At 52.8% G+C, this 22,199-nt stretch overlaps 1 protein-coding gene across 1 annotated transcript in view; it reads left to right on the top strand.

The window, feature by feature from the left end:
• The window catches only part of PLEKHG1 (pleckstrin homology and RhoGEF domain containing G1), a 114,306-nt gene that overhangs the window by 70,527 nt on the left and 21,580 nt on the right, over nt 1-22,199 (top strand). Inside the window, exons 5-12 of the mRNA XM_004701947.2 lie at nt 4,534-4,580; nt 8,010-8,160; nt 12,057-12,188; nt 12,669-12,851; nt 12,938-13,033; nt 13,177-13,263; nt 19,302-19,335; nt 20,679-20,771. Coding sequence (XP_004702004.1) covers nt 4,534-4,580; nt 8,010-8,160; nt 12,057-12,188; nt 12,669-12,851; nt 12,938-13,033; nt 13,177-13,263; nt 19,302-19,335; nt 20,679-20,771 — 823 coding nt within the window. The remainder of the gene's footprint in view (nt 1-4,533; nt 4,581-8,009; nt 8,161-12,056; nt 12,189-12,668; nt 12,852-12,937; nt 13,034-13,176; nt 13,264-19,301; nt 19,336-20,678; nt 20,772-22,199) is intronic.

Raw genomic sequence — 22,199 nt, 5'->3', positions numbered from 1 at the left:
TTTTATGAAGGACAGGACAAGTTTCAGGTTTTACGGTCCCAAAGGGGTTCACAGGTGGAAAAGAGCACCCGTGTAGACGGATCTTGGGGGGAAATCCTGGGAGGCCAGAAGCCCAAGAACCCTAGAGGCTCAGAGCATATGGGCCAAGAGGCAGTTCCCCCCACCCCACCCAAGAAGGCCCAGAGCAGGCACATGTGCACCCTCCCCCTCCACCTGCCTCTGACTAGGAGCAGGGTAAGAGAGAGCATCTCAGAGCGTGCTCCCTGCCTTTATTCTAGCCCACCCCCTGGCTGGGGGAAGGTGTGGCTGATAGTATTGGTTGACCCCATTGGCTGAGTTAGGCCCACGTGGGTGATGTCATGAGCCTGGGGCCAGTTTGACCGCCCAAGTGTACCTCCCACCTTGCTCAAGGGCTTGAGTGCGAGCATGCTCATTTTGGGGTCTTTGTGGGTGTCTAATGGCTGCCTGATTTCTTTCCAACCTCCCCTATGGGGGCCTTTGCAGGCTTGGGAGGGATGACCCCTTGTCCCTAAGCTAGCTCCCTAACAGGGCCACTGTGAGTCAGAACCAACTTGAAGGCAACTGACAACGCCAACACCAAGAGCTCCCGTGTAACGGCTTCCTCAAGGTCTTCATCACCCTCGATGAGCCTCTGGGGCGGACTATGTCAGAAGTAGTAGACATTTAAGGATTAAAGACCCAGGAGGTATTGATTTTTGTGTAAAACAGGGCTACAGAGCTTCCGAAATCTCAGATCAGGTCTGCACGTGGTCCTGTATGAAGGGTAGCTGGCTGATTTAAACCAGAGCAGAGTCATGCTGTTACAAACGCAACCACATCCAAGTGCACAGACTTGTGAGGGCTGCGAGTGAGAGGTTCAAGGCGTGGTGCAACTTGAACATCTCTGCAGGGAGGCTATTGTTCCTAAAGTTGGCAGGATTTCATTCCTAACAATCTCAAGGGTTCAGGGAAGGCAGCCTCATGGGACTCAAGCTCAGGAGGGTGAAGCAGGAAGCGAGGACACAGCACCAGCAAACCCAGGGAGCGCTCAGGTCTGCTGTTAATGTATTTGCATAGAAAACCGTGATCCTTGGCCTCTCTCTTCTCTGGAATCAGGGCAGGCCGCTCTGTGCCTTCGGGAGCCACACAGGTGACTGTGGGGCAGGACGGAGCCAGGGGAGGGGACAGGAGTCTGGGGACTTGCCTGTTCTCTGCAGGCACTGAATGACGTGAACACTGAGCCCAGTCCTGATGGAGCATCCGAGTTCTCAGGGGAAGCCAGATATCACGACATTATTATTTTTTTTGAAGTTGAGAGAGATTTTATTGAGGGGGGGGAGGCCCTCACGACATTCTTGTAAGACCTTCCAATGACAAAATAATAATTTATAAATTATCAAGGGTTCGTGAAGGAGGGGTGAGCAGGGAGGTAGAGGGAAAAATGAGCTGATGCTTAAGTGGAGAGCAAATGTTTTGAGAAGGATGAGGGCAATAAATGTACAAATGTGCTTTACACAACTGATGTATGTATGGATTGTGATAAGAGTTGTATGAACCCCCAATAAAATGATTTATTAAAAAGAGAAAGGAAATGCACATTTTGGTCCCCACCCCCATCCACTGAGTAAGAAACGCTAGGGGTGAGGCCCATCAACCTTATTTTCACACGCCCTCCTGTTGATGTTGGGCTACCCTGCAGTGCGGTCTGAGCATCACTGGTAGAGCATGTTGTGGGTAACTAAGCGGGGAGAATGCCTATATTTAGATATTCATGTTTACCAAAAGATAAACTGTAAAGTTGAAAGATGATTCAACTGTAGGGAAAGGGAAGGAAGAGACTGGAATAAACAGCAATAGAAGCTAGACTTCTTTGACTTGACATTGCTGGGAGAATTGACTTTGAAGCCATGTAGCTATTCAACAGAATTATTCCACACACAAAAAATTATTCCAAAAAATGGAGGCTTATAAAGACAGTTGAAATTGAGCATTGAAATCCACATGATGCAAATAACGGAGCTGTGTGCGCTTTCAGTTGGGTGGTGGCTTAACCGTACAGAGAGAAAACCAACTGATATAGAAACAGCACAAAGATCAAAGCCTTCGGCGTGGATGACTCCTCAATATAAGACCAAAAGCCTCACGACTGGGCCATTACGTCACCTCACGATAAGCAGACACAAGAGGGAAGTCGTCAAGGGGTACAGTCTACTTGGATCCACAATCAGTGCTGAAGGAAGCAGCAGTCAGGAAATCAAATAACCTATGGAATTGGGAAAATTCTCTAATGCATTTAAAAAAGCAAAGATATTCCTGCTCGGAGCAGACAATGCACAGAGAGGACCATAGGGCTGGCCCCACCACGAGACACGACGTCCCTCACAGACCCATAGCGCTACGGGGGACAACACTGGAGCACAGTGCGGAAATTGTGCCCAATCTGACCCCACCACTCTGGGGTGAAACACCAAGGACATGTAACAGAGCAGCAAGGGGAGCAAAGTGAAGAAATCCCCAGGGAATACCAAAGATAGAGTTTGGAGACAGAGTGTGGCACCCCATCAGACTCGACTGGAAAATAGGCCAACAAGCAGACCTTGAACTATTAAAAAACGACCAAGCAAACAAACAAACAAAAAGCAAAGATGTCGCTTTGAGGACGAAGGTACCCGTGGCCCGTGCCGTGGCATCTCCAGGTGCCTCAGATTCATGTGAAGGCTGGGCGAGGAATCAGGAAGCGTGAAGAATAAGGAATGGCTTTGAGTCATTGTGCTGGCGAAGGGTATCCACCCTACCCGGGGCTCCCAGCGGAATGAACAAGCCCATCTTGGAGAGACGCAGCTAGAATGCTCCTGCCAGGAGAAGATGGCCAGGCTTCGTCTCGTGTACTTTGGACCTGTTACGGGGAGACATCAGTGCCTGGAGAAGGGCACCCTGCTTGGTGAAGTAGAAGGTCAGAGACAGAGAGGAGACCCTTCGGACCAGGTGTAACATCCTACTGCCGTTCTCATTGACTGGTGGGTTTCGATCATTTGACATGGAAGTTGCGGTTTTACCCTTTTCAGGAGTGTCCTTTCACAGCAGACAATTTTCATTTCCTATTTCCCAAAACTTGATAAGAATACAGGGCATCCATCTATAGACAATTGGTCATCCCCTTATAGAAGGGTCACAAGGAAGAGACGAGCCAGTCAGGGTGCAGTATAGCACCAATGAAACACACAACTTTCGTCTAGTTCTTTACTGCTTCCCCCACCCCCACTATCATGATCCCAATTCTACCTTACAAATCCGGCTAGATCAGAGGATGTGCACTGGTACAGATGGGAACTGGAAACACAGGGAATCCAGGACAGATAAACTCCTCAGGACGAATAATAAGAATAGTGCTACCAAGAGGATAATGGGAAGGTGGGAGAGAAAGAGGGAACTGATGACAATGATATGCATATAACCCCTTCCCAGGAGGACGGACAACAGAAAAGTGGGTGAAGGGAGACAGTGGTTGATGTAAGACAATGAAAAAAAAAATCTATAAATTATCAATGGGTTCATGAGGGAAAGGCTGGTGGGGTGAGGAGCTGAAATCAAGGGCTCAAGTAGAAAGGAAATGTTTTGAAAATGATGGCAACAAATGTACAAATGTGCTTGACGTGATGGATGTATGGATTGTGATAAGAGCTGTAAGAGCCCCCAGTAAAATGATTTTTTTAAAGAAAGATTACATCTGAAGGACTAAGACGGCCGCAGAAATGGGAGGAGGAGCTAGGGATCTGGGAGCGTGCTGGGTGTGTGCGGACCAGGAGGCTCAGCGCCTGCTCCCAACTTCAGTGTCGTAGGAAAGATGGGCGCTCGTCGTTCCACCAACACCACCTGCCCCGGGGACATAAGGCAGCCTCTTCTTTGGAGGAGCTCGGCAGTCCCGCGTGGAAGATAGGCCGAGAAGTGGGCAAGGCCACGTGGGTCAATTGGGTGGCGCTCCAGGAGAGGTAACTAGGCTTGAGGAAGCCCAGAATCAGAGCGGCTGGCTGGGCCTGGGACATCAGGGAAGTTTTCTGGGAGGAATTAAGGCCCAACTTCCATATCCAAGGATGGCCAGTGGCCTGCCAGTGACAAAGGTGGGGAGAGAGTGGGCACCGCCCTCACTCTGCACGTGCTTCCCACAGACTTCTTGTCCCAGGACGTTTAAATGCCGTGCCGGCTGGACCCCCGGGCTGTACCACAGGACAAAGACACTGTTGTTTCACCTCAGACCTGCCTCCTGTTCACGGTGACACGGCAGATGCTCCGTCAATGTGTATTGAACTCAAGTTCAAGTGTTTGCAGACTCCCAAAATGAACACATTTGGGGGGTGGGGGGGCCCTAGGGCTGGATGGGGCATGCAGCTAGCTGTCCTGTGGGCTAGGATGCAGGCCATGTGTGATTTGAGCCACAGACTGGGCGGCGTGACCACTGTTTCTCTTTCTTGCTTTAAAGTGCATGTAGACAGCTGTGCATTCTTGTGCCTAAAAGTCTCCCTTCTGTCCTTGCAGAGTGAAGATTTCCACATCTACACCCAGTATTGCACCAACTACCCCCGGTAGGTCAGCCCGCCGGCCGCATACACTTCTGTCCTCTTTCAGACAGTCTGCCCCACACCCCAGCTTTCTAGGAGTGTGTGCCTGGGGCTTCCCGGTGGGGTGGGGTCAGAGGTGGGGGTGAGTGCAAAGTGACAGTAGTCCCTGTCCTTTAGAGACCACTTATCAACTTGCAGCACTGAGCAAGGATGGCCGGGAGACACAGGTCCTGAGCCCTGCAGGCCCTGGGGTTCCCGGAAAGCCTTGTGGCCTGGAGGCCATGGTGGATATGTTAGTCTGGGTACATTAGAAAAACAAATCCACAGAAACCCATATGTATAAGAGAGAATTTTATATGAAGGTTAAGTGCACATCAAGAAAACATCCCAACCCAGTGCTGCCCAAGCCCACAAGTCCAACATTAGCCCATATATCCAACACCAATCCACAAAGTCCTCCTCCATCCCACAAAACACATGCAATGATGCCGACTGCAGGAGGAAAGCCGAGTCAGTGAATGTGTAAGCATTTTAGCACTGGCAGGGGTCTCCACACGGCTGCTCCAGCACCCAGGGCTGTGTCGGGGTAGGTCCATGTGGCTTCTCCTCAGGAATGTCTTGCAGGAAGTGAGCCTTGCCAGCTGAAGCAGGGAACTGGCTAAGGCAGCTACCCCCTGATCCGACCATCGGAAAGCAAGAGACCCAAGAACTAGAAAGGCAAGGCTCACTGAGCCAGTTATCCATCCACCCTTCAATTAACCCCACAGGTGTTTATCAGCCAGGTTGGCACAATAATCTTTAACTATCTCAGTGGGGAAAATGGAGAGTCTCTGAAAAGAGTAGAGAGACTCCTTCCCAAGCGGCTTCCGTGGCAAACGAAGGAAGCCCGCTGTGCTTGACTGAGCTTTGTACCCACCTCTGGTCTCTGTGCCCCTCACCTGGAAGAACATGGGAGCACTTCTCATGAGAGCCTGGGGGGTGCAGTGGGCTCGGTGCAACTGCTGAGATGGTGGCTGGGGGGACCCCGCCAGAGCGGCCCCTGAGAGTCCACGGTCTTGAGAACCCAAGAAGTGTCGTTCCCCTCCACATAAGCAGTACCCGCATGAGTTGGAATCCACTCCAGGTCAGCTGGTGTGTGCATGTGTTTGTGTGTGCACATGTGTCTGTGTGCGTGCATTTGTGTGTCCGCATTTGTATGCATGTGTGCGTGTTTGTGTGTGTGTGTGTGCTTTCATGCATGTGTATGCACCTGTGTGTGTGTGTGTGTGTGTGTTATTGAGGCTCTATAATTTAACTGGTTGGAATCAACTTGATAGCTGGGTGTATGTATTAATAAATCTATAACTGGGGGGAAATAGGTCCCATTTTTGCTCTCAATTTCGTGGGGCTAAGAGACAGGAAAATCCACCACCAGGCTGGCTGAGCAAAGGCACTCCATGCACATTCCCTCAACTATCAGTCTCCCACTCTTTCTGAACCCTCAGAATCATTACTCCCATTACTATTTCTGAAGGGTTTATCTATCTTGGATTTATTTCATGCATCGAACAATAATTATACACATGAACATATGCATGTCTAACAGGATTAATGAGGTAAAACTAAGACCATAATAATAGGAAGACCAAGGCTGCAAATCTTTCTGGAAGCAGATGGGCCTCATCTTTCTCCTGCCCAGAGGCTGGTGGACTCAAACCACCAATGTGGCAGTTAGTAGCCCAGTGCTTCACCCGATGCACCAACAGGACTTTGTAATGCCTGGTTTTCCATATCCATCCTGAAAACACATTACTGACTTGAGAAGTAAGGGTCTGAAGTTTTACCACCTGCTTGTGTCTACGTTGTAAAACCCACAGATTTTAATTCATGGATGTGCGTGCGTGCCTGTGTGTGTGTGTACACAGTCACATGCCAACACAATGTTAGTCATTCTCTTACCATGTTTTCTTGGGGGAGCAGGGAGGAAGGGGGCGTCATTGGGACCACCCTCCTCATGCAGCAGGGCCTGAGCCGTCTTCAGAAGTCAACTTCCCTGGGAAGGGCCCCCGGGGGCAGGATGGGATCTGTCCAAGGATTCTCACACAGAGCCTGGCCTGAGGGAGGGGTCTCTGTGGAGGGCTACCCTGTGGGGGTGTGCAGTGCATGTACCCCACAGGGGTGACCAGTGGGGAGCGCAGGTGTTCCAACACGGGACTGTGCCTCCTGGGAAGTTGGTGTGAACTGCCATCCTGCCGGCCCCCAAATCCCAGTGATCTGCCCTGCACCATCCCCATGATTGGTGGCAGAGCCAGCTGTTGTGAGCCACAGAGTTTCCCTGGTTGATTTGGGGCATGGATTACCAGGCCTTTCTTCCTAGCCCATCTTGGCTTGGAAGCTCTGCCAAACCCTGCTCAGTGTTAGGGTAGCATGCAAGGCTCTACGGACCGATAGATAGCAGCTGTGCATGAGGTGCAGTGGCCGGATGGACCCCCACAGAGCATGAGGACTCTGTCCCTGAACTTCTGAGAATGTTCTGAGGACTGGTTTGTGTTGGCCATCCAGCCTTTCAGTCTCAGCAGGACCCTGAGCAGCCACAACCTCACCTGCTGAGCAGAGGAGCTCCTTGTTCTTATTCAGGGTACTGGCTGTATACTGCGGCCTCCTTAGTACGTGGTACTGGATGCATACCACCTTCCTTAGTACATGGTACCAGCTGTATACCAGCCTCCTTAGTACTTGGTACCGGCTGTATACCGGCCTCCTTAGTACATGATACCAGCTGTATACCAGCCTCCTTAGTACATGGCACTGGTTATATATTTCAGCCTCCTTAGTACATGGTACCAGCTGTATACTGTGGCCGCCTTAGTACATGGTACCATCTGTATACCAGCTTCCTTAGTACATGGTACCGGCTGTATACTTCAGCCTCCCTAGTATATGGTACTGGCTGTATACCAGCCTCCTTAGTATATGGTACCACCTATATACCCATCTCCTTTGCACAGGGTGCCGGTTGGATCTGGTCGCCTTGGGGCTTAATGCTGGCTGTATACCGGCCTCCAGCATGCATGTGTCAGCTGTATACTGACCACCCTGTGGGATCTGACCATTGTTGTGCAGTGTGAGTTCCCCATGAAGCCTCCCAGCTCAGGGACCCCTGGAGGCTGAATGAAATCCAGCTCCAGCCCCCTTACCCTCCCCTGTCCCCTGGCACAGGGTGGAAGACTTTGTCTTCCAGAAGGAAAGCAAGCACTTCTTAGAAGTCCTGTGCCCATGACCAGGCTGCCCCTGGGGATGGCACCTTTGTGACACTATCTGCCCAGAGGGACGCCTCCCCGAATTTGCCAGACGGTGGTCCCCTGCAGCTCCCCTGCCCCGTTTGGGCGTTTGCCCTCATGCTGGCTGTTAAAGCTCCCATGTCCTGTTCCGTGTGCCAACTTGGATTGGGAACACCTGTTGTCCCTCCTGCAGGTCGGTGGCGGTGCTGACCGAGTGTATGAGGAACAAGATGCTGGCCAAGTTCTTCCGGGAGCGGCAGGAGGCTTTGAAGCACTCGCTGCCCCTGGGCTCCTATCTCCTGAAGCCGGTCCAGCGGATCCTCAAGTACCATCTCCTCCTGCACGTGAGTGTCTGCCCGGCTGGCCTGCCTACCTTCCTGGGGCAAGGAACAGGTGTTTATGCTAAGTTCAGATGGAAAGAGCGAAGACACAGTGGGCGCATGGAAGTGTTTTCCACGCTCATACTTTACAGTCAACTCATCTGCTCTGCGGAATTAGCGGTCCATCTATGCTGGGCCCGCAGCCCAGGACCAAGTGCTGAGCAAAAGGGTCAATGCTGGCTCCAGCTCTGACTATGTCTCAGGCCACTGCCTAGGCTGCAAGCTGTCCTCCCAGGGAACCCAGTTGTGTGCATTCTGATTTGACTGGGGGGGCGGGGGAGGGGGGCAGACGAAAAGTCACGTGGCCTAGCTTGACTTTTGCCTAAAGCAGAGAAGGTGCTGGGCCGGAGGAGACAGGTGAGCATCGAGACGGACGACCTGGGGCTGGGCTTCCAGGCACGTCGGACCACCTGCACAGAGGGGCCTGGCTGGAGCAAGCCCACTCAAAGGCACCGCAGAGGAAAGGCCTGGCGACCTAGTCCCCAAAAGACAGCCATCGAGAACCAACCTTCTGGAGCAGACTTCTCCTTCAGCACCTGTGGGTCACCTGGTGTCAGAATTCTTGACAGCAACTGGTTAGTTGTTGCAAGGAGAGGCCTTGGAAACAAGGGAGAGCCCTTGTTTCTGGTCCTTTCTAAATAAGCTTGTGGCCAGTCCCTGGATGGCACTGGTGCTTCCCTTAGCTGCCCACCAAAAGGCTGGCATCTCAGACCAGACAGCAGTACTGCGGGGGGAGATGGCGTCTCAGAACAGACAGTAGTACTGCGGGGGGAGATGGTGGCCAAGTGAGCCCTGGGAAGCTCAGCCCTGTCTAACACAGGACTTCAAACCCGGCGCCAGGCTTGGGTTTTCAGGTCTTTCGGGACTTGCATTGACACAGGAGTATGATCTGAAGCCATCTTCATTCTGTTGGTAAGACACGCTCCCGTTTGCATCATGGGAAACAAAAGGCCCCAAGGAGTGCCCAGTGCCCGTCTCACTTGTCCTTGCTCACTGTGTCTCTCCAAGTCCTGTCACCTCCCCAGACAGCCCACACACAGGGCGTCCAGAGCAGGGCTGTGTCTCTCCACGTCCTGTCCCCTGTCCATCTTCCCCGTGGCCCGAGAGGCATGGGTCAGCCTGCAGCGCTGTTGGGTTTTCCTCTTCGCGCTGCAGGTTCAGGGCAGCGTTCTCCTCCATTGCTCCTCCCTGCGTCCGCCTCGCCCTGCCTGCAGTTCCTGTGCGCCTCTCGAAATGCTTCCCTCTGGGGCAGTCGTTGTGGGTCGGCTCAGTGCACACCTGTGTGAAGTTGCAAACGTTTCTGTCACCCAGCTTCTCAGAAACATCTCCCCTTGTCTGTTTGCTGCCAGCTCCTGCAGAGATCTTACCTGCCCAGGAGCCCGGCCAGGGAACCCTCCTTCCCTGTTGAAGTCGATCCCAATCCCCTGGTAGATGGAGTGGGATTCTTGTCCTAAATCTGTGTCCCAACCCAAACTCACTGCCATCGAGTTGATGCCGACTCTCCCGACCCCATCCGTCAGAGTAGAACTGCTCCTTTGAGTTTCTGAGACTGGAGTTCTTTACAGGGACAGACAGCCCCCTCTGTCCCACGGAGCGGCTGGGCGGGTGTGAGAAGACCAACTTGTGGTTAGCGGCTCAAGGGTTACCCCGTTGGGCCACCCAAGCTCCTTGGTGCCTGGCCCTTCTTACAGATCAAATAATACCGACCCTTGCTAAGCACCACTAGATGTGACATCTCAGGCTTTTAGATCTGTGTGTCCTCAGGTGGATTCCGCCCCATAGCAACGCTGTAGGACAGAGGAGAACTGCCCCATCGAATTCCTTAGGCTGGAATCTTTACAAGAGCAAGTGGTCAGCTCTGTTCTTCCCCAGAGGCACTGGTGGGATGGGACTGCCAACGCAGTGCACCAAACACCCCCCAAAAAAACCTCAAACTGGCTGCCAGTGAGTCAATTCTGGCATAGCAACCCGATAGGACAGAGTAGAACTGCCCCTGTGCACTCCAAGACTGTCACTCTTCCGGGTGTAGAAAGCCCCCTGCTGATCACGGAGCCCCAGGGCGCTATGATGGAGACAGACAGGCAGACGGGCTGGTAAAGACAGGGCTGGGTTAATCTAAAAACTAACGACTGGCTGTCTCTGAAGGCATTCTGCTTTGAGAGTTGGCTTAGAGGCTCCTCTCTGTGTGACCCCTGTCACCCTGAAGGCATAGAGCCGCCAGGAAGATCCACACAGCCATTTGCTCTGTTCTGTTCAGTCGGCTTTCGGATGAGCAGGCTACCTTGCCGCCTGAAAGAAGGAGCAAGGGGAAAAGAAAATTAAAAGCTCTGCTGTCCCTCTTGACCCTGCCCTGAAGGCATCAGGGCATCTGGCTTCAAGGGAGTTTGTAACCTTGGCTCTGAGGCTGGGAACAGAACTCAGACCCTCTTCCAGTTTGTTTTCAGGTCCAAAACAGGGCTACCTAACACCCCCACCCACCCTGAGTTACTGGGTGTGGCCACAAAATGACAGAGCAGACCTTCCTGGGTGCTGCCAGCAAGATCCAGCCCCTGCCCTTGATTAACCGGAGGAGTGTGCGTGTGTGCGGCAAGGACATGCTCGAATCATCTAGTATATCTTTCTCCCAGCTCTGGTTCCCATGCTTGTTGCTGATTTAGATGAACAAGCTTTGACCGACCACCTAGACCTAGCTCTCTGCGGAAGAGCCCTGGTGGCATAGAGGTGACAGCATTGGCCTCCTTACAAGGTCAGCAGTTTGCAACCACCAGCTGCTCCGTGGGAGAAAGAGGCTTTCTGCTCCCATAAAAGAGTTGCAGTCTTGGGAACCCACAGGGGCCCATCCACCCGGCCCTATTGCTGAAGGGTTGCTCTGAGCGGCCCTCCACGTAGGGGCAGGGAGGTTGGCTGTGGGTTTGAGTTGTCTGCCTGGGCGTGGGGTGAGCTAAGGATCAAAGGCACTGGGAGAGAGCCCCCAGCCATGGAGCCTGGGGGAGTGGAGGGGTACGGGAACAGAGCGCGAGAACAAGAACTGTATTCCTGCCGACGGCACCACGGGGCCACCAGAACACTGAGAACTCTCTCTCTCCACTGGGATGTCCGTCATGAGCATCACGTCTTTGTGAGACGCGCTGGCCTGCAGACGTGGCTTGTTCCATGCTCTGCCTTGAGAATCCTGGCTTTGCTCTCATTGTTGCTAGCCTCGTTGTGTTCCAACTCTAGCACGTTGGCTGCCGGTATTCCTGACACATTAGGGCACAATCTGACGACAGGCTGCTTGTGGAACTGGAGGAGCAAAGCATCAAGTGTGAGGGATTAATCAAGGAGGGGCTGGAGTCCAGGTGGCACCATGGCCAAAGCACTCGGTGCGGAACGAAAGGTGGGGGGGGGGGGCAGCTGTGGCCTCTCTCCTATAAAGCTAGGGGTCTCGGGTGCCCTGGGGCCCAGCTCTACTCTCGTCTCATTGGGTCCCTGGGAGGCAGAAGGGACCCAATGAAGGGTGCTCTGTAACAGGACTGTGGTTGTTCCCCTGGTGCTTAAATGAGGGCAATGGAAACCCCTTTTCTTTGTTGTTTGTAAACATTAGATGCTCTTACAGATAGCATAACAATCCCTACCTCAATGAGATCAAGCGAACTTGTGTGTTGCCACCGTCGTTTTCAAAACATGATCTTTCTACTTGAGCCCTTGGATGTCAGCTCCTCTTTTCCCTCTCCCTCCCCCACCCTCCCACCCTCGTGAGCACTTAATCATTTTTTTTCATATCTTACACTGTCCGCCGTATCCCTTCACCCACATGTCTGTGGCTCGCCCCCACCCCCGGGAGGGGGGCTTATCTATCCCCTTTTCCTCTTCTCTTCAAGGAAATAGAAAACCACCTTGACAAGGCCACCGAGGGCTACGACGTGGTGCTGGACGCCATCGACACCATGCAGCGCGTGGCCTGGCACATCAACAACATGAAGCGCAAGCACGAGCACGCTGTGCGCTTGCAGGTGAGCCCGAGGGGCAGGGGCGCCCGAGGGGCAGGTGAGCCTGAGGGGCAGGGGTGCCCGAGGGGCAGGTGTGCCTGCCCACGCTTGGTGAGCCCTGGTGGCAGTACAGAAGTGTGCACAGGAGGGTTCAGAAGTTAGACCACTGGGATTGTCTTCCCAGATGCCTCTGGGCGGCTTCAGCTAGTAGCCAAGAGCGCTAACCACGTCCACCTGCCCAGCACTAGGGAGTGGGGGTGTCGAGGGAAACACGCCTGTGAGCAGGTCACACCTGAGCCATCGGAAAGCACAGCTGATGCTGTCAGCCAGGGCCGCCTCATGCTCGGCCCACACGTACGGGCCGCCTCCCGTGGCTGTGAACATACTGTTGAATAACGGCGTCTGTCGGCGTGAGCCCTGTTGTGGGTCCCAGGAGCCTAGGTCCTCGAAGCGCAGCCCCGTGCCCTGCCCCACCTTCCTTTCCTGCCTCCTTCCCATCCTCAGGAGATCCAGAGCTTGCTCACCAACTGGAAGGGGCCGGACCTGACCAGCTACGGGGAGCTGGTGCTCGAGGGCACCTTCCGGCTGCAGAGGGCCAAGAACGAGCGGACGCTCTTCCTCTTCGACAAGCTGCTGCTCCTCACCAAGAAGAGAGAGGACACTTTCACGTACAAAGCTCACATCCTGGTATGGCCCTCTGGGCCCCGGTGGGGGTGGGCATGAGTGCACAGCCTGGGCCCGGGTCTCACCCCCTCTGCACCCTCTCTGTCCAGTGCGGTAACCTCATGCTGGTGGAAGTGATCCCTAAAGAGCCGCTTAGCTTCAGCGTCTTCCACTACAAGAACCCCAAGCTGCAGCACACTGTGCAGGTAAGGGCAGCGCCCTGGGAACCGGTGAGCTCGGTGCTCCAGGCAGCCTGGCAGGACTGGCCCGGCTCGTCAGGGCACTGAGGATCTGGATCTGGTCAGAGTGGGGATGTGTTGTCTGATGTGTCCTCGTCTGCCTCTGCCAGGCAAAATCCCAGCAGGACAAGCGCCTGTGGGTGCTGCACCTGAAGAGACTGATCCTAGAGAACCACGTGGCGAAGATCCCGGCAAAGGTAAACCCAGGGAGCCCTGTAAAGTGTCTACCCCCAACGTGGCGATCAATCGCGCCTCCTGGTGGGCGGTGCTGGAACTACTCAGGGGGGTGCAAAAGCAGATACCTACACTTTATCTTGGATTACGGCTCTCGTCCGAACATTTTCCATTGCCAGAGAGGCACTGAGTAAATGTGTGGTTGTTTTTGGATTTATGAGAAGGGGTTGGAAGGCCAAATAAATTTGGGAACCTGTGACCTACAGGATTCCACACCCTTGACTGGCAGCCAATAGGAATACGTGGTTTTTTTCCAAATGAGTGCAGAGCAGTGTAGACCAGCCATTTATAGTGAGAAGATCACAGGAAAGGAAGACTGGGAGATGGGTTGGGTGGGTGGTGGTGTTTGTTGGACTTGACAAAAGAATAAAAAAATTGAAAGACCATTCTAGAGAACTCATTGGAAGGAAAAGGAGCTGTTAGGATTATTCAAAGGCATGCTGAGCCCCAATCATGAACAAAGGCTCTTGGGAATGCTGGGGAGACCAGGCAGCTTCTCAGCTGTGGAGACATTTACAGAGAAGCGATGACCCCAGAGGCATTGACGGTCTGCTGAATACCATGAACTGATGGGCATCAAAGCCAGGTCCTTGGGGTGGATAAGGTGTTCACACCACTTGAGTGAGGAGGGGAAGGAACAGAACGGACATATGACGGAAAATGGAAGATGCCTTCACCTCCGTTTGGAAGGCCAAGATAGCTTATTAAGTGGGGAGAGGAAAAACAGGGAAGTAGCCCCAGCGAACAGCAGAACGAGAAAGGAAGAGGTTGGATGGGGTACTATGACTGCATGTTGTGCGAGGTGGTGGGGTCCCGTCCTTGGGAGAAGGGGTGGGTGTGAGGGAGAGGGAGCCTTGTGCCTCACTGGGAGGACCTCAGTCACAGACAGCAAGCGCACAGCCAGGGTTCTCCAGGGAACCACCCGTCCACACGCGTGTGCATATGCAGAGTGCCGTCCGTGCACTGGCTGTGAGGATGGGCTCGTGCGGTGTGGCAGTTGGAAAATCTTCAACCTGTATGGCAGGCAGCAGGCTGGTCCCTGGGGCCAATGCTGCAGGCTCCAGGTAGCAGTTCTTCTAACTTTGGGACACTTCCCCTTGGGGGCGAAGCGAGGGTGGGCGTGAGGCCCACACCCATTAAGGAGAGCGATCTGCTTCACCAAGGAGTGCAGTGACTGCAAGCCTGAATCTCCCCTGAGTGCCCCCGTGTTAACTTCCAGACTCGTGTTGGCCCACATAGCTGGACGCCCTTGCCACACAGGGTTGCCCATCACACGGGCAGCAGGAAGCCCTGAGGGTCTGGGAGGGGAGGGCAGGGTCTGCCCTGGGTCCTGAGAGTGTAACTCCAGGGACATCCAGGCAGATGCTCCATGCGTCACCACAGAGGAGGAGCCTGGCTTTGACCAGAGGAGCAGAGAAGAGCAGAGGGCAACAAATCAGGAAGGTCGGGTTGGGGGGGGGAGCGGAGCAGCAATGTGCCCATGGTGGTGGGGAGTTGCAGAAAGGGATCATGGGTGGGGGGCAGATTAGGTGGGAAGGAGGGGGTGAGCACAACCTCCCCAGCTCCCATGTGGGAATGTGGGGTTAGTCCAAGGGAGAAATTCCGGCTTGGGAGCTGAGGGTCTGGAGGAATGGGAACCCTAAGCGCGTGGACAAGGTGGCCCACAAAGATTAGGAAAGAAAGACCTCTGTGACCCCAAATGATTGGCGAGGGGCGGAGGGGCTAGGGGGCCAGCCAGAAGAGCAGCGTGGCCCATCGACCCGTCCCGCAGGTCATCAAACAACGTGGACACCTGAAAAAGGGACTCGGAATGAAGAGGGGCAAGAGACGCGAGAAATGGAGGCAAGACAGGAGTCTGATCAAGCCTTGTTTATTGAGCAGAAGGCAGGGGCTTAAATACCCTAGGGTGGGCGGTTAACATTACATCATATGCTAATAAAATGTAATGAATACCCAATGGTGGGAGGGTAACATTACATCATATGCTAATAAAGTGTAACAGGTAGTATCCAATAATCACGCAGCTACCAAATATGGAAGAATTGGCAGGCATCAGTCCTCAAACAAGTCCGCATGCAAATGAGGTGCACTTGGATGCCTGGTGGAGGGGTCCAATGAGCATGGCAGCTGCCTGCCACCAAGCACCAATCATCACAAAGGCCAAACTCAGGCAGGACAATAGGCCAGGGAACATCCGGGAATGGGAAGCTTAAAGACAGTGGACGGCCAGGCCATGGGCTGAGGGACGTGCAGACTCCCACAGCCCATGAGATCGTGAAATGAGGGAGAGAGAGAGACGGGGCGACTGAGCGGTGCGGTGGGGGGAGGGGGTGTGGGGCAGCAGCCTTGGCTGCCGCTGAGATCAGACGAGAATCATGCAGATATGAAATTCGGTGATCTAGAGACCTAGAAGAGGGAGGGGCAGATATCAGCGGGCATGAGAAGGAACCAGCTGGGTGTAGACATTTTTTTTTTAATACGTCATAAAGGGTAGAGAAGAAGAAGGGCGGTGATTTCAGGAGAGGCCACCTCCAATGGAGTCCTGGCCAGAGTGAAGCCAGCCTGGGGACCCACGGGCAGAAAGCCGAGAGCACACAGAGGCACTCTGAGGTGGCCTGCACTGAGGCAGGACGGCCGAGGGCAGGTGGAAAGGCCCTGACCCTTAGCTGAGGACAACACCCTGGGGCCTAGCTTTGGATGAGTAGCACCTGGGACAGCTGACACTAGATACCTGAGAGCACGCCCAGGTGTGGCTGATGGTGTCCTTCAGACCTCTGTTCAGCAGCTTACAAACTGCAGCAGGGATGCAGCACTGGGGACCGGCTGCTGACCCCTAGGGTGCGCACCGCCCACCGCAGACTTCCAGGCCGAGCAGCCGGAAACAGGCCAGGAAAGCGGGATGCTTTCTGGGCACACTGATCTGACCTGGGTCAGTGCCTCTCCAGCAGGAGTTGGGCTCGGAGCGGTGGCCATCCAGACTGGGACGTTTTGGGAGGCAGTCAGGGGGCAATGGGTGGCTGTGATGATATGTGCTACCCTGCAGATGGGGCAGAGTGGTCAGAGATACAGTGGCCGCGTGGTGATGGCTTCCCCATGGGGTTGGTGAAATGGCCCACAAGGGGGTGGGACGGGACGCGATGATGGTCATGAGAGAAGACTGAGTGGAAAGCCTGAGGACAGAGCTCCCCAAGAAGGGGAAGAGATCCTCTTGCCCGCCATCCCCAAGCCCCCCCATGCCCACACTGGCATGCATCAGAAGCTCTCCTCCAGGGTGGGCGGCGGAGGTTCTGTACCCAGGAAACATGCTTTTCCCATAAACTGGAGAGTCGTGGCATCGGGGTGTTGGGAGGTGCAAGTAGCTGTGCAAAGAGGTGACCGCGTCTCCCTGGCGGTTAGTCACTTGCTTGCTGGCCGGGTGCCTGGGAATGCCCTCTTGAGGCCTGGCCCGGCCCCACCTGCTGTTTAACTTCCCCTGGGAAAAGCCCTGCGCTAAGGGGATTCGGAAAGGCAATTAGTGCTGCTTGGAAAACCAGAAGAACCTGCATCCCTCTCGTCTGTCTCCCACACCTGGTATGTGTGCTCTAGACTGCTTTTCCCTGGTGTATTACAATGGGACGTAGCATCACAACGGACTGGTTCTCTTTGCTCGTGTTGCTGATCCTGTGAAGATTCTAAAATTCGGGGGCGGGAGGGTGGGGGGGTGTTCTGCTGCGACTTATGGAACACACAGACCCAGAGCAAAGTATGTTGTCTTCTTGGTTCACCCTCAGCAAAGTACCCAAGAGCCACATCTTACTCTCCCCGTTTTGGAAATGGCATGAAGTAGATGGTACACAGGAGCCCCCATGGCCTAGTGGTTATGTGTTGGGCTGCTAACTGCAAGATCAGCAGTTCGAAACCACTGATCACCCCACAGGAGAAAGGGCTTTTTACTCCTGTTAACAGTGACAGTCTCGGAAACTCGCGGTGGCAGTTCTACCTTGTCCTATAGGGTCGCTGTGAGTCGGCATCAATGTGATGGCAATGAGTTTGGTTTTGGGTGTGCAAGGCAGTCGGGATTCAAAAAGAATATCTTAACCAGTAACCATGGAAGCATGCTGGTTTAATACACCACCGTCAGGTGGATCCGTTTTCTAAGTGGGAGTATCAACTAGGAGTCCTGGTGGCACCATGCTTAAACCTTCAGTTGCTAGCTGACAGGTTGATAGTTCAGCCCCACCACGGCTACCCAGGAGAAAAGGCCTGGCAACTATAGAGTCCTCCCCTAGGAAGACCTATGCCATATGGGGCCATTCTACTCCTTCCTGTGGGGTATAGGGCCACCCTACACCTGACTCAGCTCAGTGGTACCCAACACTCAATAATGAATAGCTCAGCACTGTTTCTTTAAAAGATCATGTTCTTAGAGCTTTCAAAATATCTTTCTATGAAGTAAAGGAAATGGCTAATGAATGGGAAACTGTAAACATGAAACAAAAATGTAGGTTGGAAATGAACAAGTCTAGCCCCTCCCAAGCCCACTGGAATCAACTCCACAGGGAGTGAGTGCGGATTTGGGCCTAAAGCCCTCCCCCACCCCACCCCTTTCCTGTCATCTGTGATGGTCCGTGGCTGACACCTAGTGGACAACATGTGGATGATGAGCCTTTTTTTTTTTAAGTGTCGAGACTTAGGGTGAAAGCTACTAAGGTTCAGGACGTCTGATTTTCAGAAACTGCCACGCCACCGGTTCCTCTGTGGTGGGCAGACTGGAGGCTAGTCCAAAGAAGGCAGTCGGGCACTCCGTTTCTCATGCTGAGACACACAGGGTTTGCAAAGGCCAAGCAAAGATGCGGACAGGTGCTTGGGAACCACGTTACCTATGTTCTGTGTGTTACCAGGATGCTGTCATGCATTTCAGACTTGAGCTCACATTTGTGTTTAGGATTCATCAGAATAGTTAACCCCCCATTTTGGATGTAAGCTCGAATTGTCTATATTATAAAAATCTCTATGATCTATGCATTTGATTTCTCAGCATGAAGGTCAGAAAAGCAATGTCTTGAATTTGGGATTTATTTTTCCCTTTTAAAACTTAGCTATAATTGCCACTCTAATAAAGCTAGGTGAAAGGAATTTTAGCATGTTTGCAAGTTTCTATTAGTTTTGAAAATGAAAGATAGACTATAGAGGCAAGAAAGGCTGCCTAAGCTAATTTTACTTTTAGGAAGCAGCTACCATGAGCACAAGACAGTTGATGAGCCTGAGGGAGACCGGGCGTGCTGGGGACAGAGCCCAGTCCCCGGCCTGTAGCATTTGGTTCAGTTGATCTGACTTGGTGACCAGGAGGCTACCAAGGACCCAATAGACAGTGGCGATCAGCCTGGTTGTGAACCTCCGACGGAGGGGTCTCCTCACTCCCCTCCTGTCTTCCTCCCTCCCTGTCTGCCTTTCTTTGCTAGGGACAGGGCGCTGACTCTGACTTTCTTGTTGTTGTTGTTGTTGTTTCCCTCTCTTGTGCATGTTTCTTGTGTCATGTGCTACCCACATGGGGGCACTTGCCTGCGTGAACCATGTGTTAACCCCTTAAAGAAATACAACCTACTTGTTCCTCACTTACCAGCGCTCTCGTTCTCAGACATTTCACATTTACGGCAGTAGCATCTACTCTATCTTGCATGCTAATGATGTGCGTCTCACACAGTTTGCAATTATGGAATAATGGAATTTGGCAATTATGGAATGATGTCATCAATCTCCGTTTTGTGATCTGACGTGGTCATCCTCCATTTCTCCATAACACCCATTTTCACCTAACAACCTGGCCTTTGGAACCCGACTCTGTCAATAAGTGAGGAATTTGTTGTTGTTGGCTTCTTTTTTTAAGCATTTAAGAATCTAAAGTCGTCAAGGTAAAATCTGTATCCCGACTGGCAGTGTAAACCTGCAGCAAATCTGTACTTGTCGTGGTGATGGGAGGGCGGAAAAGCCGAGGCAATGATGACTGCCCTCTCTCTTTCAGGCCAAGCAAGCACTACTTGAAATGGACGCTATTCGTAAGTCATGGTTTCTTAATACGGCTTAAACGTTGATCTTCCACTTGTGCCTATAATCTGTCTGCCTTCGGGTCAACCAGGCTGCCGATGCGGTCTCCCCAGCACAATGACTTGTTCCTAATGCGGGCTTATCCGTGGTCGCGTGATGGCAGCCCCAGACCCAGGTTTTCTGAATCAACCAACAACGTGGGTAACAATTTCAGGGTCAGCCTTCCCCCCACTCTCCACTACCACCACTAGAAGGCAAGGTCCCCCCAAGTTCCCCCCAGCCTCTAAGAGCCCCCCATTGACCATCTGCAAGACACACTACTAGACAGTCTTGCCTTTCTCTGACATTCAAAGTTCTAACAGCACAACCACACCACATCTAGGGTTGCGTTTCTAGGCCGAGGATAAACAAGCTGGTCCTGTCTGTGCAAGAGAAGCGTGTCGCACGCCTGGTTAACAAGGAGGAGATTAAATAGAATAAGAAGAGAAACCACTGGCTTTAATCACACAGCCAGGACTCCCCGCAACTCAGTCTTACCACATTTCTGCTTTTGCTAAGATGTTCAAAATGCCTTACTCCTGAGGAATCCTTCCTCAAGTGCATGACACTGGCCCCTTCACGTCTCGCCCCGCCAACGGTGAATAGAGAGTGGCTGTGTTTTGTTGTATTTTTCAAAGAGGCACCCAAGTAGAAGCGTGAGCACCTGCCTCACCACCATCCACCTCAGGCACTTGGTGCAGCCCAAGTAGGGTGCACTCAACTGCCTAAAGGTGGTTGGTGCAAACCCACCCAGCAGTGCCACGGAAGAAAGGCCTGGTAGTCTGCTTCCTCCGTGAAGTTCACAACCCAGAAAACCCCATGAGGCCGCATTTCCTCCGTGGCTCACCTGGGATTGCTGTGGGTCAGAATCGACTCAGTGGCAGCAGGTTTGCACGTAGACGTGACTCCCCGCTCCAGATGCCAACCAAACCTGAGAAATGATGGCGGGGGACCACTACCCGGGACTGTGCTGGAGCTGATTCTCTGCCCCTGGCGCATGTCAGTCAGCATCCTAGGAAGGGTCGAGTCAAGTGCTGTAGCCCTTCCTTCTGAGAAGTCAAAGAGGTTGGGCACAGAGAGAGGCGGGGAGCAAATGCGTAAGAAAGAGAAAGGGGAGGGCACAGCATCACATGCCAGCCCAGCCCTGCAAGTCAAGTCCCCCATGAGCGGACAGCCCCTGGCTGCACAGTCAACACAACAAAGGGGGGAGAGGGGCTGCCCCCGTGACAGATGACACAGGACCTCGCACCAGGTAGCTGCCGGGAGAAGTCAGGGATCCCCTCGCTCTTACTGGCCCATGTGCTTGTCTTCACAGACCACCCAGGTTTCTGTTACAGTCCTGAGGCAGAGTCGAAGGCAGGCTGCTCGAAAGAAGGGTCCACTCCATATCGGCTCAGAAGAAAATCGGGTGAGTAGGACGTTGCGATCACATTTCCATCGTTAGGGAGAACTGCTCCTGAACTCCCAACTCTCTGTCATGTGGCCGTCCGGTGGAGGCTGTGTTCCTCTGATGCTGGAAGCGTTGATGTCAGTAGTTTAAATGCCAGCAGGGTCACCCACCATGGACAGGTTTCCCTGCAGCTTCCATACTTAAGACAGTCTGGGAAGAAAAGCCTGGTGGTCTGCGTCTTCAAAATCCGGGCAGTAGAAGACTTAGGAAGAGCAGTAGAGTGTTCGCTGCCTCAGAATAGTCGCCCTTCGTGCTGTGGTGCAGAAAGGCTTTCTGGGCCTTCACTTGCTGGTGTGGCACCCCTCAAAGTGGCAGCAGCGGTAGCAACAGCAGCAAACACCTGTGAATATTGGAACGTGGAATGTAAACAGGATGAGTCTTTGAAACATTGGAAGTGGACACAAATTCAATGGAACAGCTACCAATCGATGTCCTGGGCATCTGGGAGCGGAAATGTGCCAGCACCGGTCATTCTGAACCAGGCGATCGTATGGGCTCCTGCGGTTGACAGCGTAAAGAGAGCGAAAATCACATTCATTGTCAAGCAGAACATTCCGAGCTGTCAGCGATAGGCTAGCACCCATACACCTACACAGAAGACCAGTTAATACGACCCTCAGTTTTACACCCCACCCTTCAGTGCCACAGATGAGCTAACTGAAGGTGCTTGCCCGTGTCTACGGTCTGGAATTGATCAAATGTGCCATCGAAGTGCATCGCTAATTATTGTGATTGGAATGCAAAACTGAGAAACAAAGGAGGAGGAACCAACCGTAGTTAGAAAATACGGCCTTGGTGATAGAAACCATGTCAGAGACCAGATGATAGAATTTTGCAAGACCGATGACTTCTTCATCACAAAATATCATTTTTCAACAACACAAACTGCAGCTGTGCATGGGGACCTCACCAGATGGCATACACAGAAACCAAATTGGCCTCATCTGTGAAAGAGGCCATGGAGAAGCTCAATATCATGAGCCAAAACAAGGCCGGGGCCTCATGTGCAGATTCAGGTTGAAGCTAAAGAAAACTCAAACAAGTCCACGAGAGCCAAAACACTACCTTGATCATATCCACCTGAACTTAGAAACCACCTCAAGAGCGTATTTAACATATTGAATGCTAATGACTCAAGACAAGACAAATTTGTGGGATGCTGTCATAAAACAGCATACCCAAAGAAATCAAAAGGTCATTAAAAAGCAGGAAAGAAAAGTGGATGTCAGATGAGACTCCAAGACTAGCTCTTAAATGCAGAATAGCTAAAGCAAATATAAGAAATGATGAGTTACCCACTACCATGACTCGAATTCTATCTTGCAAGACTGGCTAGACCAGAGGAGGTACACTGGTACAGATAGGAACTGAAAATACAGGGAATCC

This window comes from Echinops telfairi, unplaced genomic scaffold (assembly GCF_000313985.2).
Source record: "Echinops telfairi isolate 266 unplaced genomic scaffold, ASM31398v2 ScPeMD7_3533;HRSCAF=4204_0, whole genome shotgun sequence".
NCBI classification, from domain to species: Eukaryota; Metazoa; Chordata; class Mammalia; order Afrosoricida; family Tenrecidae; genus Echinops; species Echinops telfairi.
This window is presented reverse-complemented; position numbering and strand designations above follow the sequence as displayed.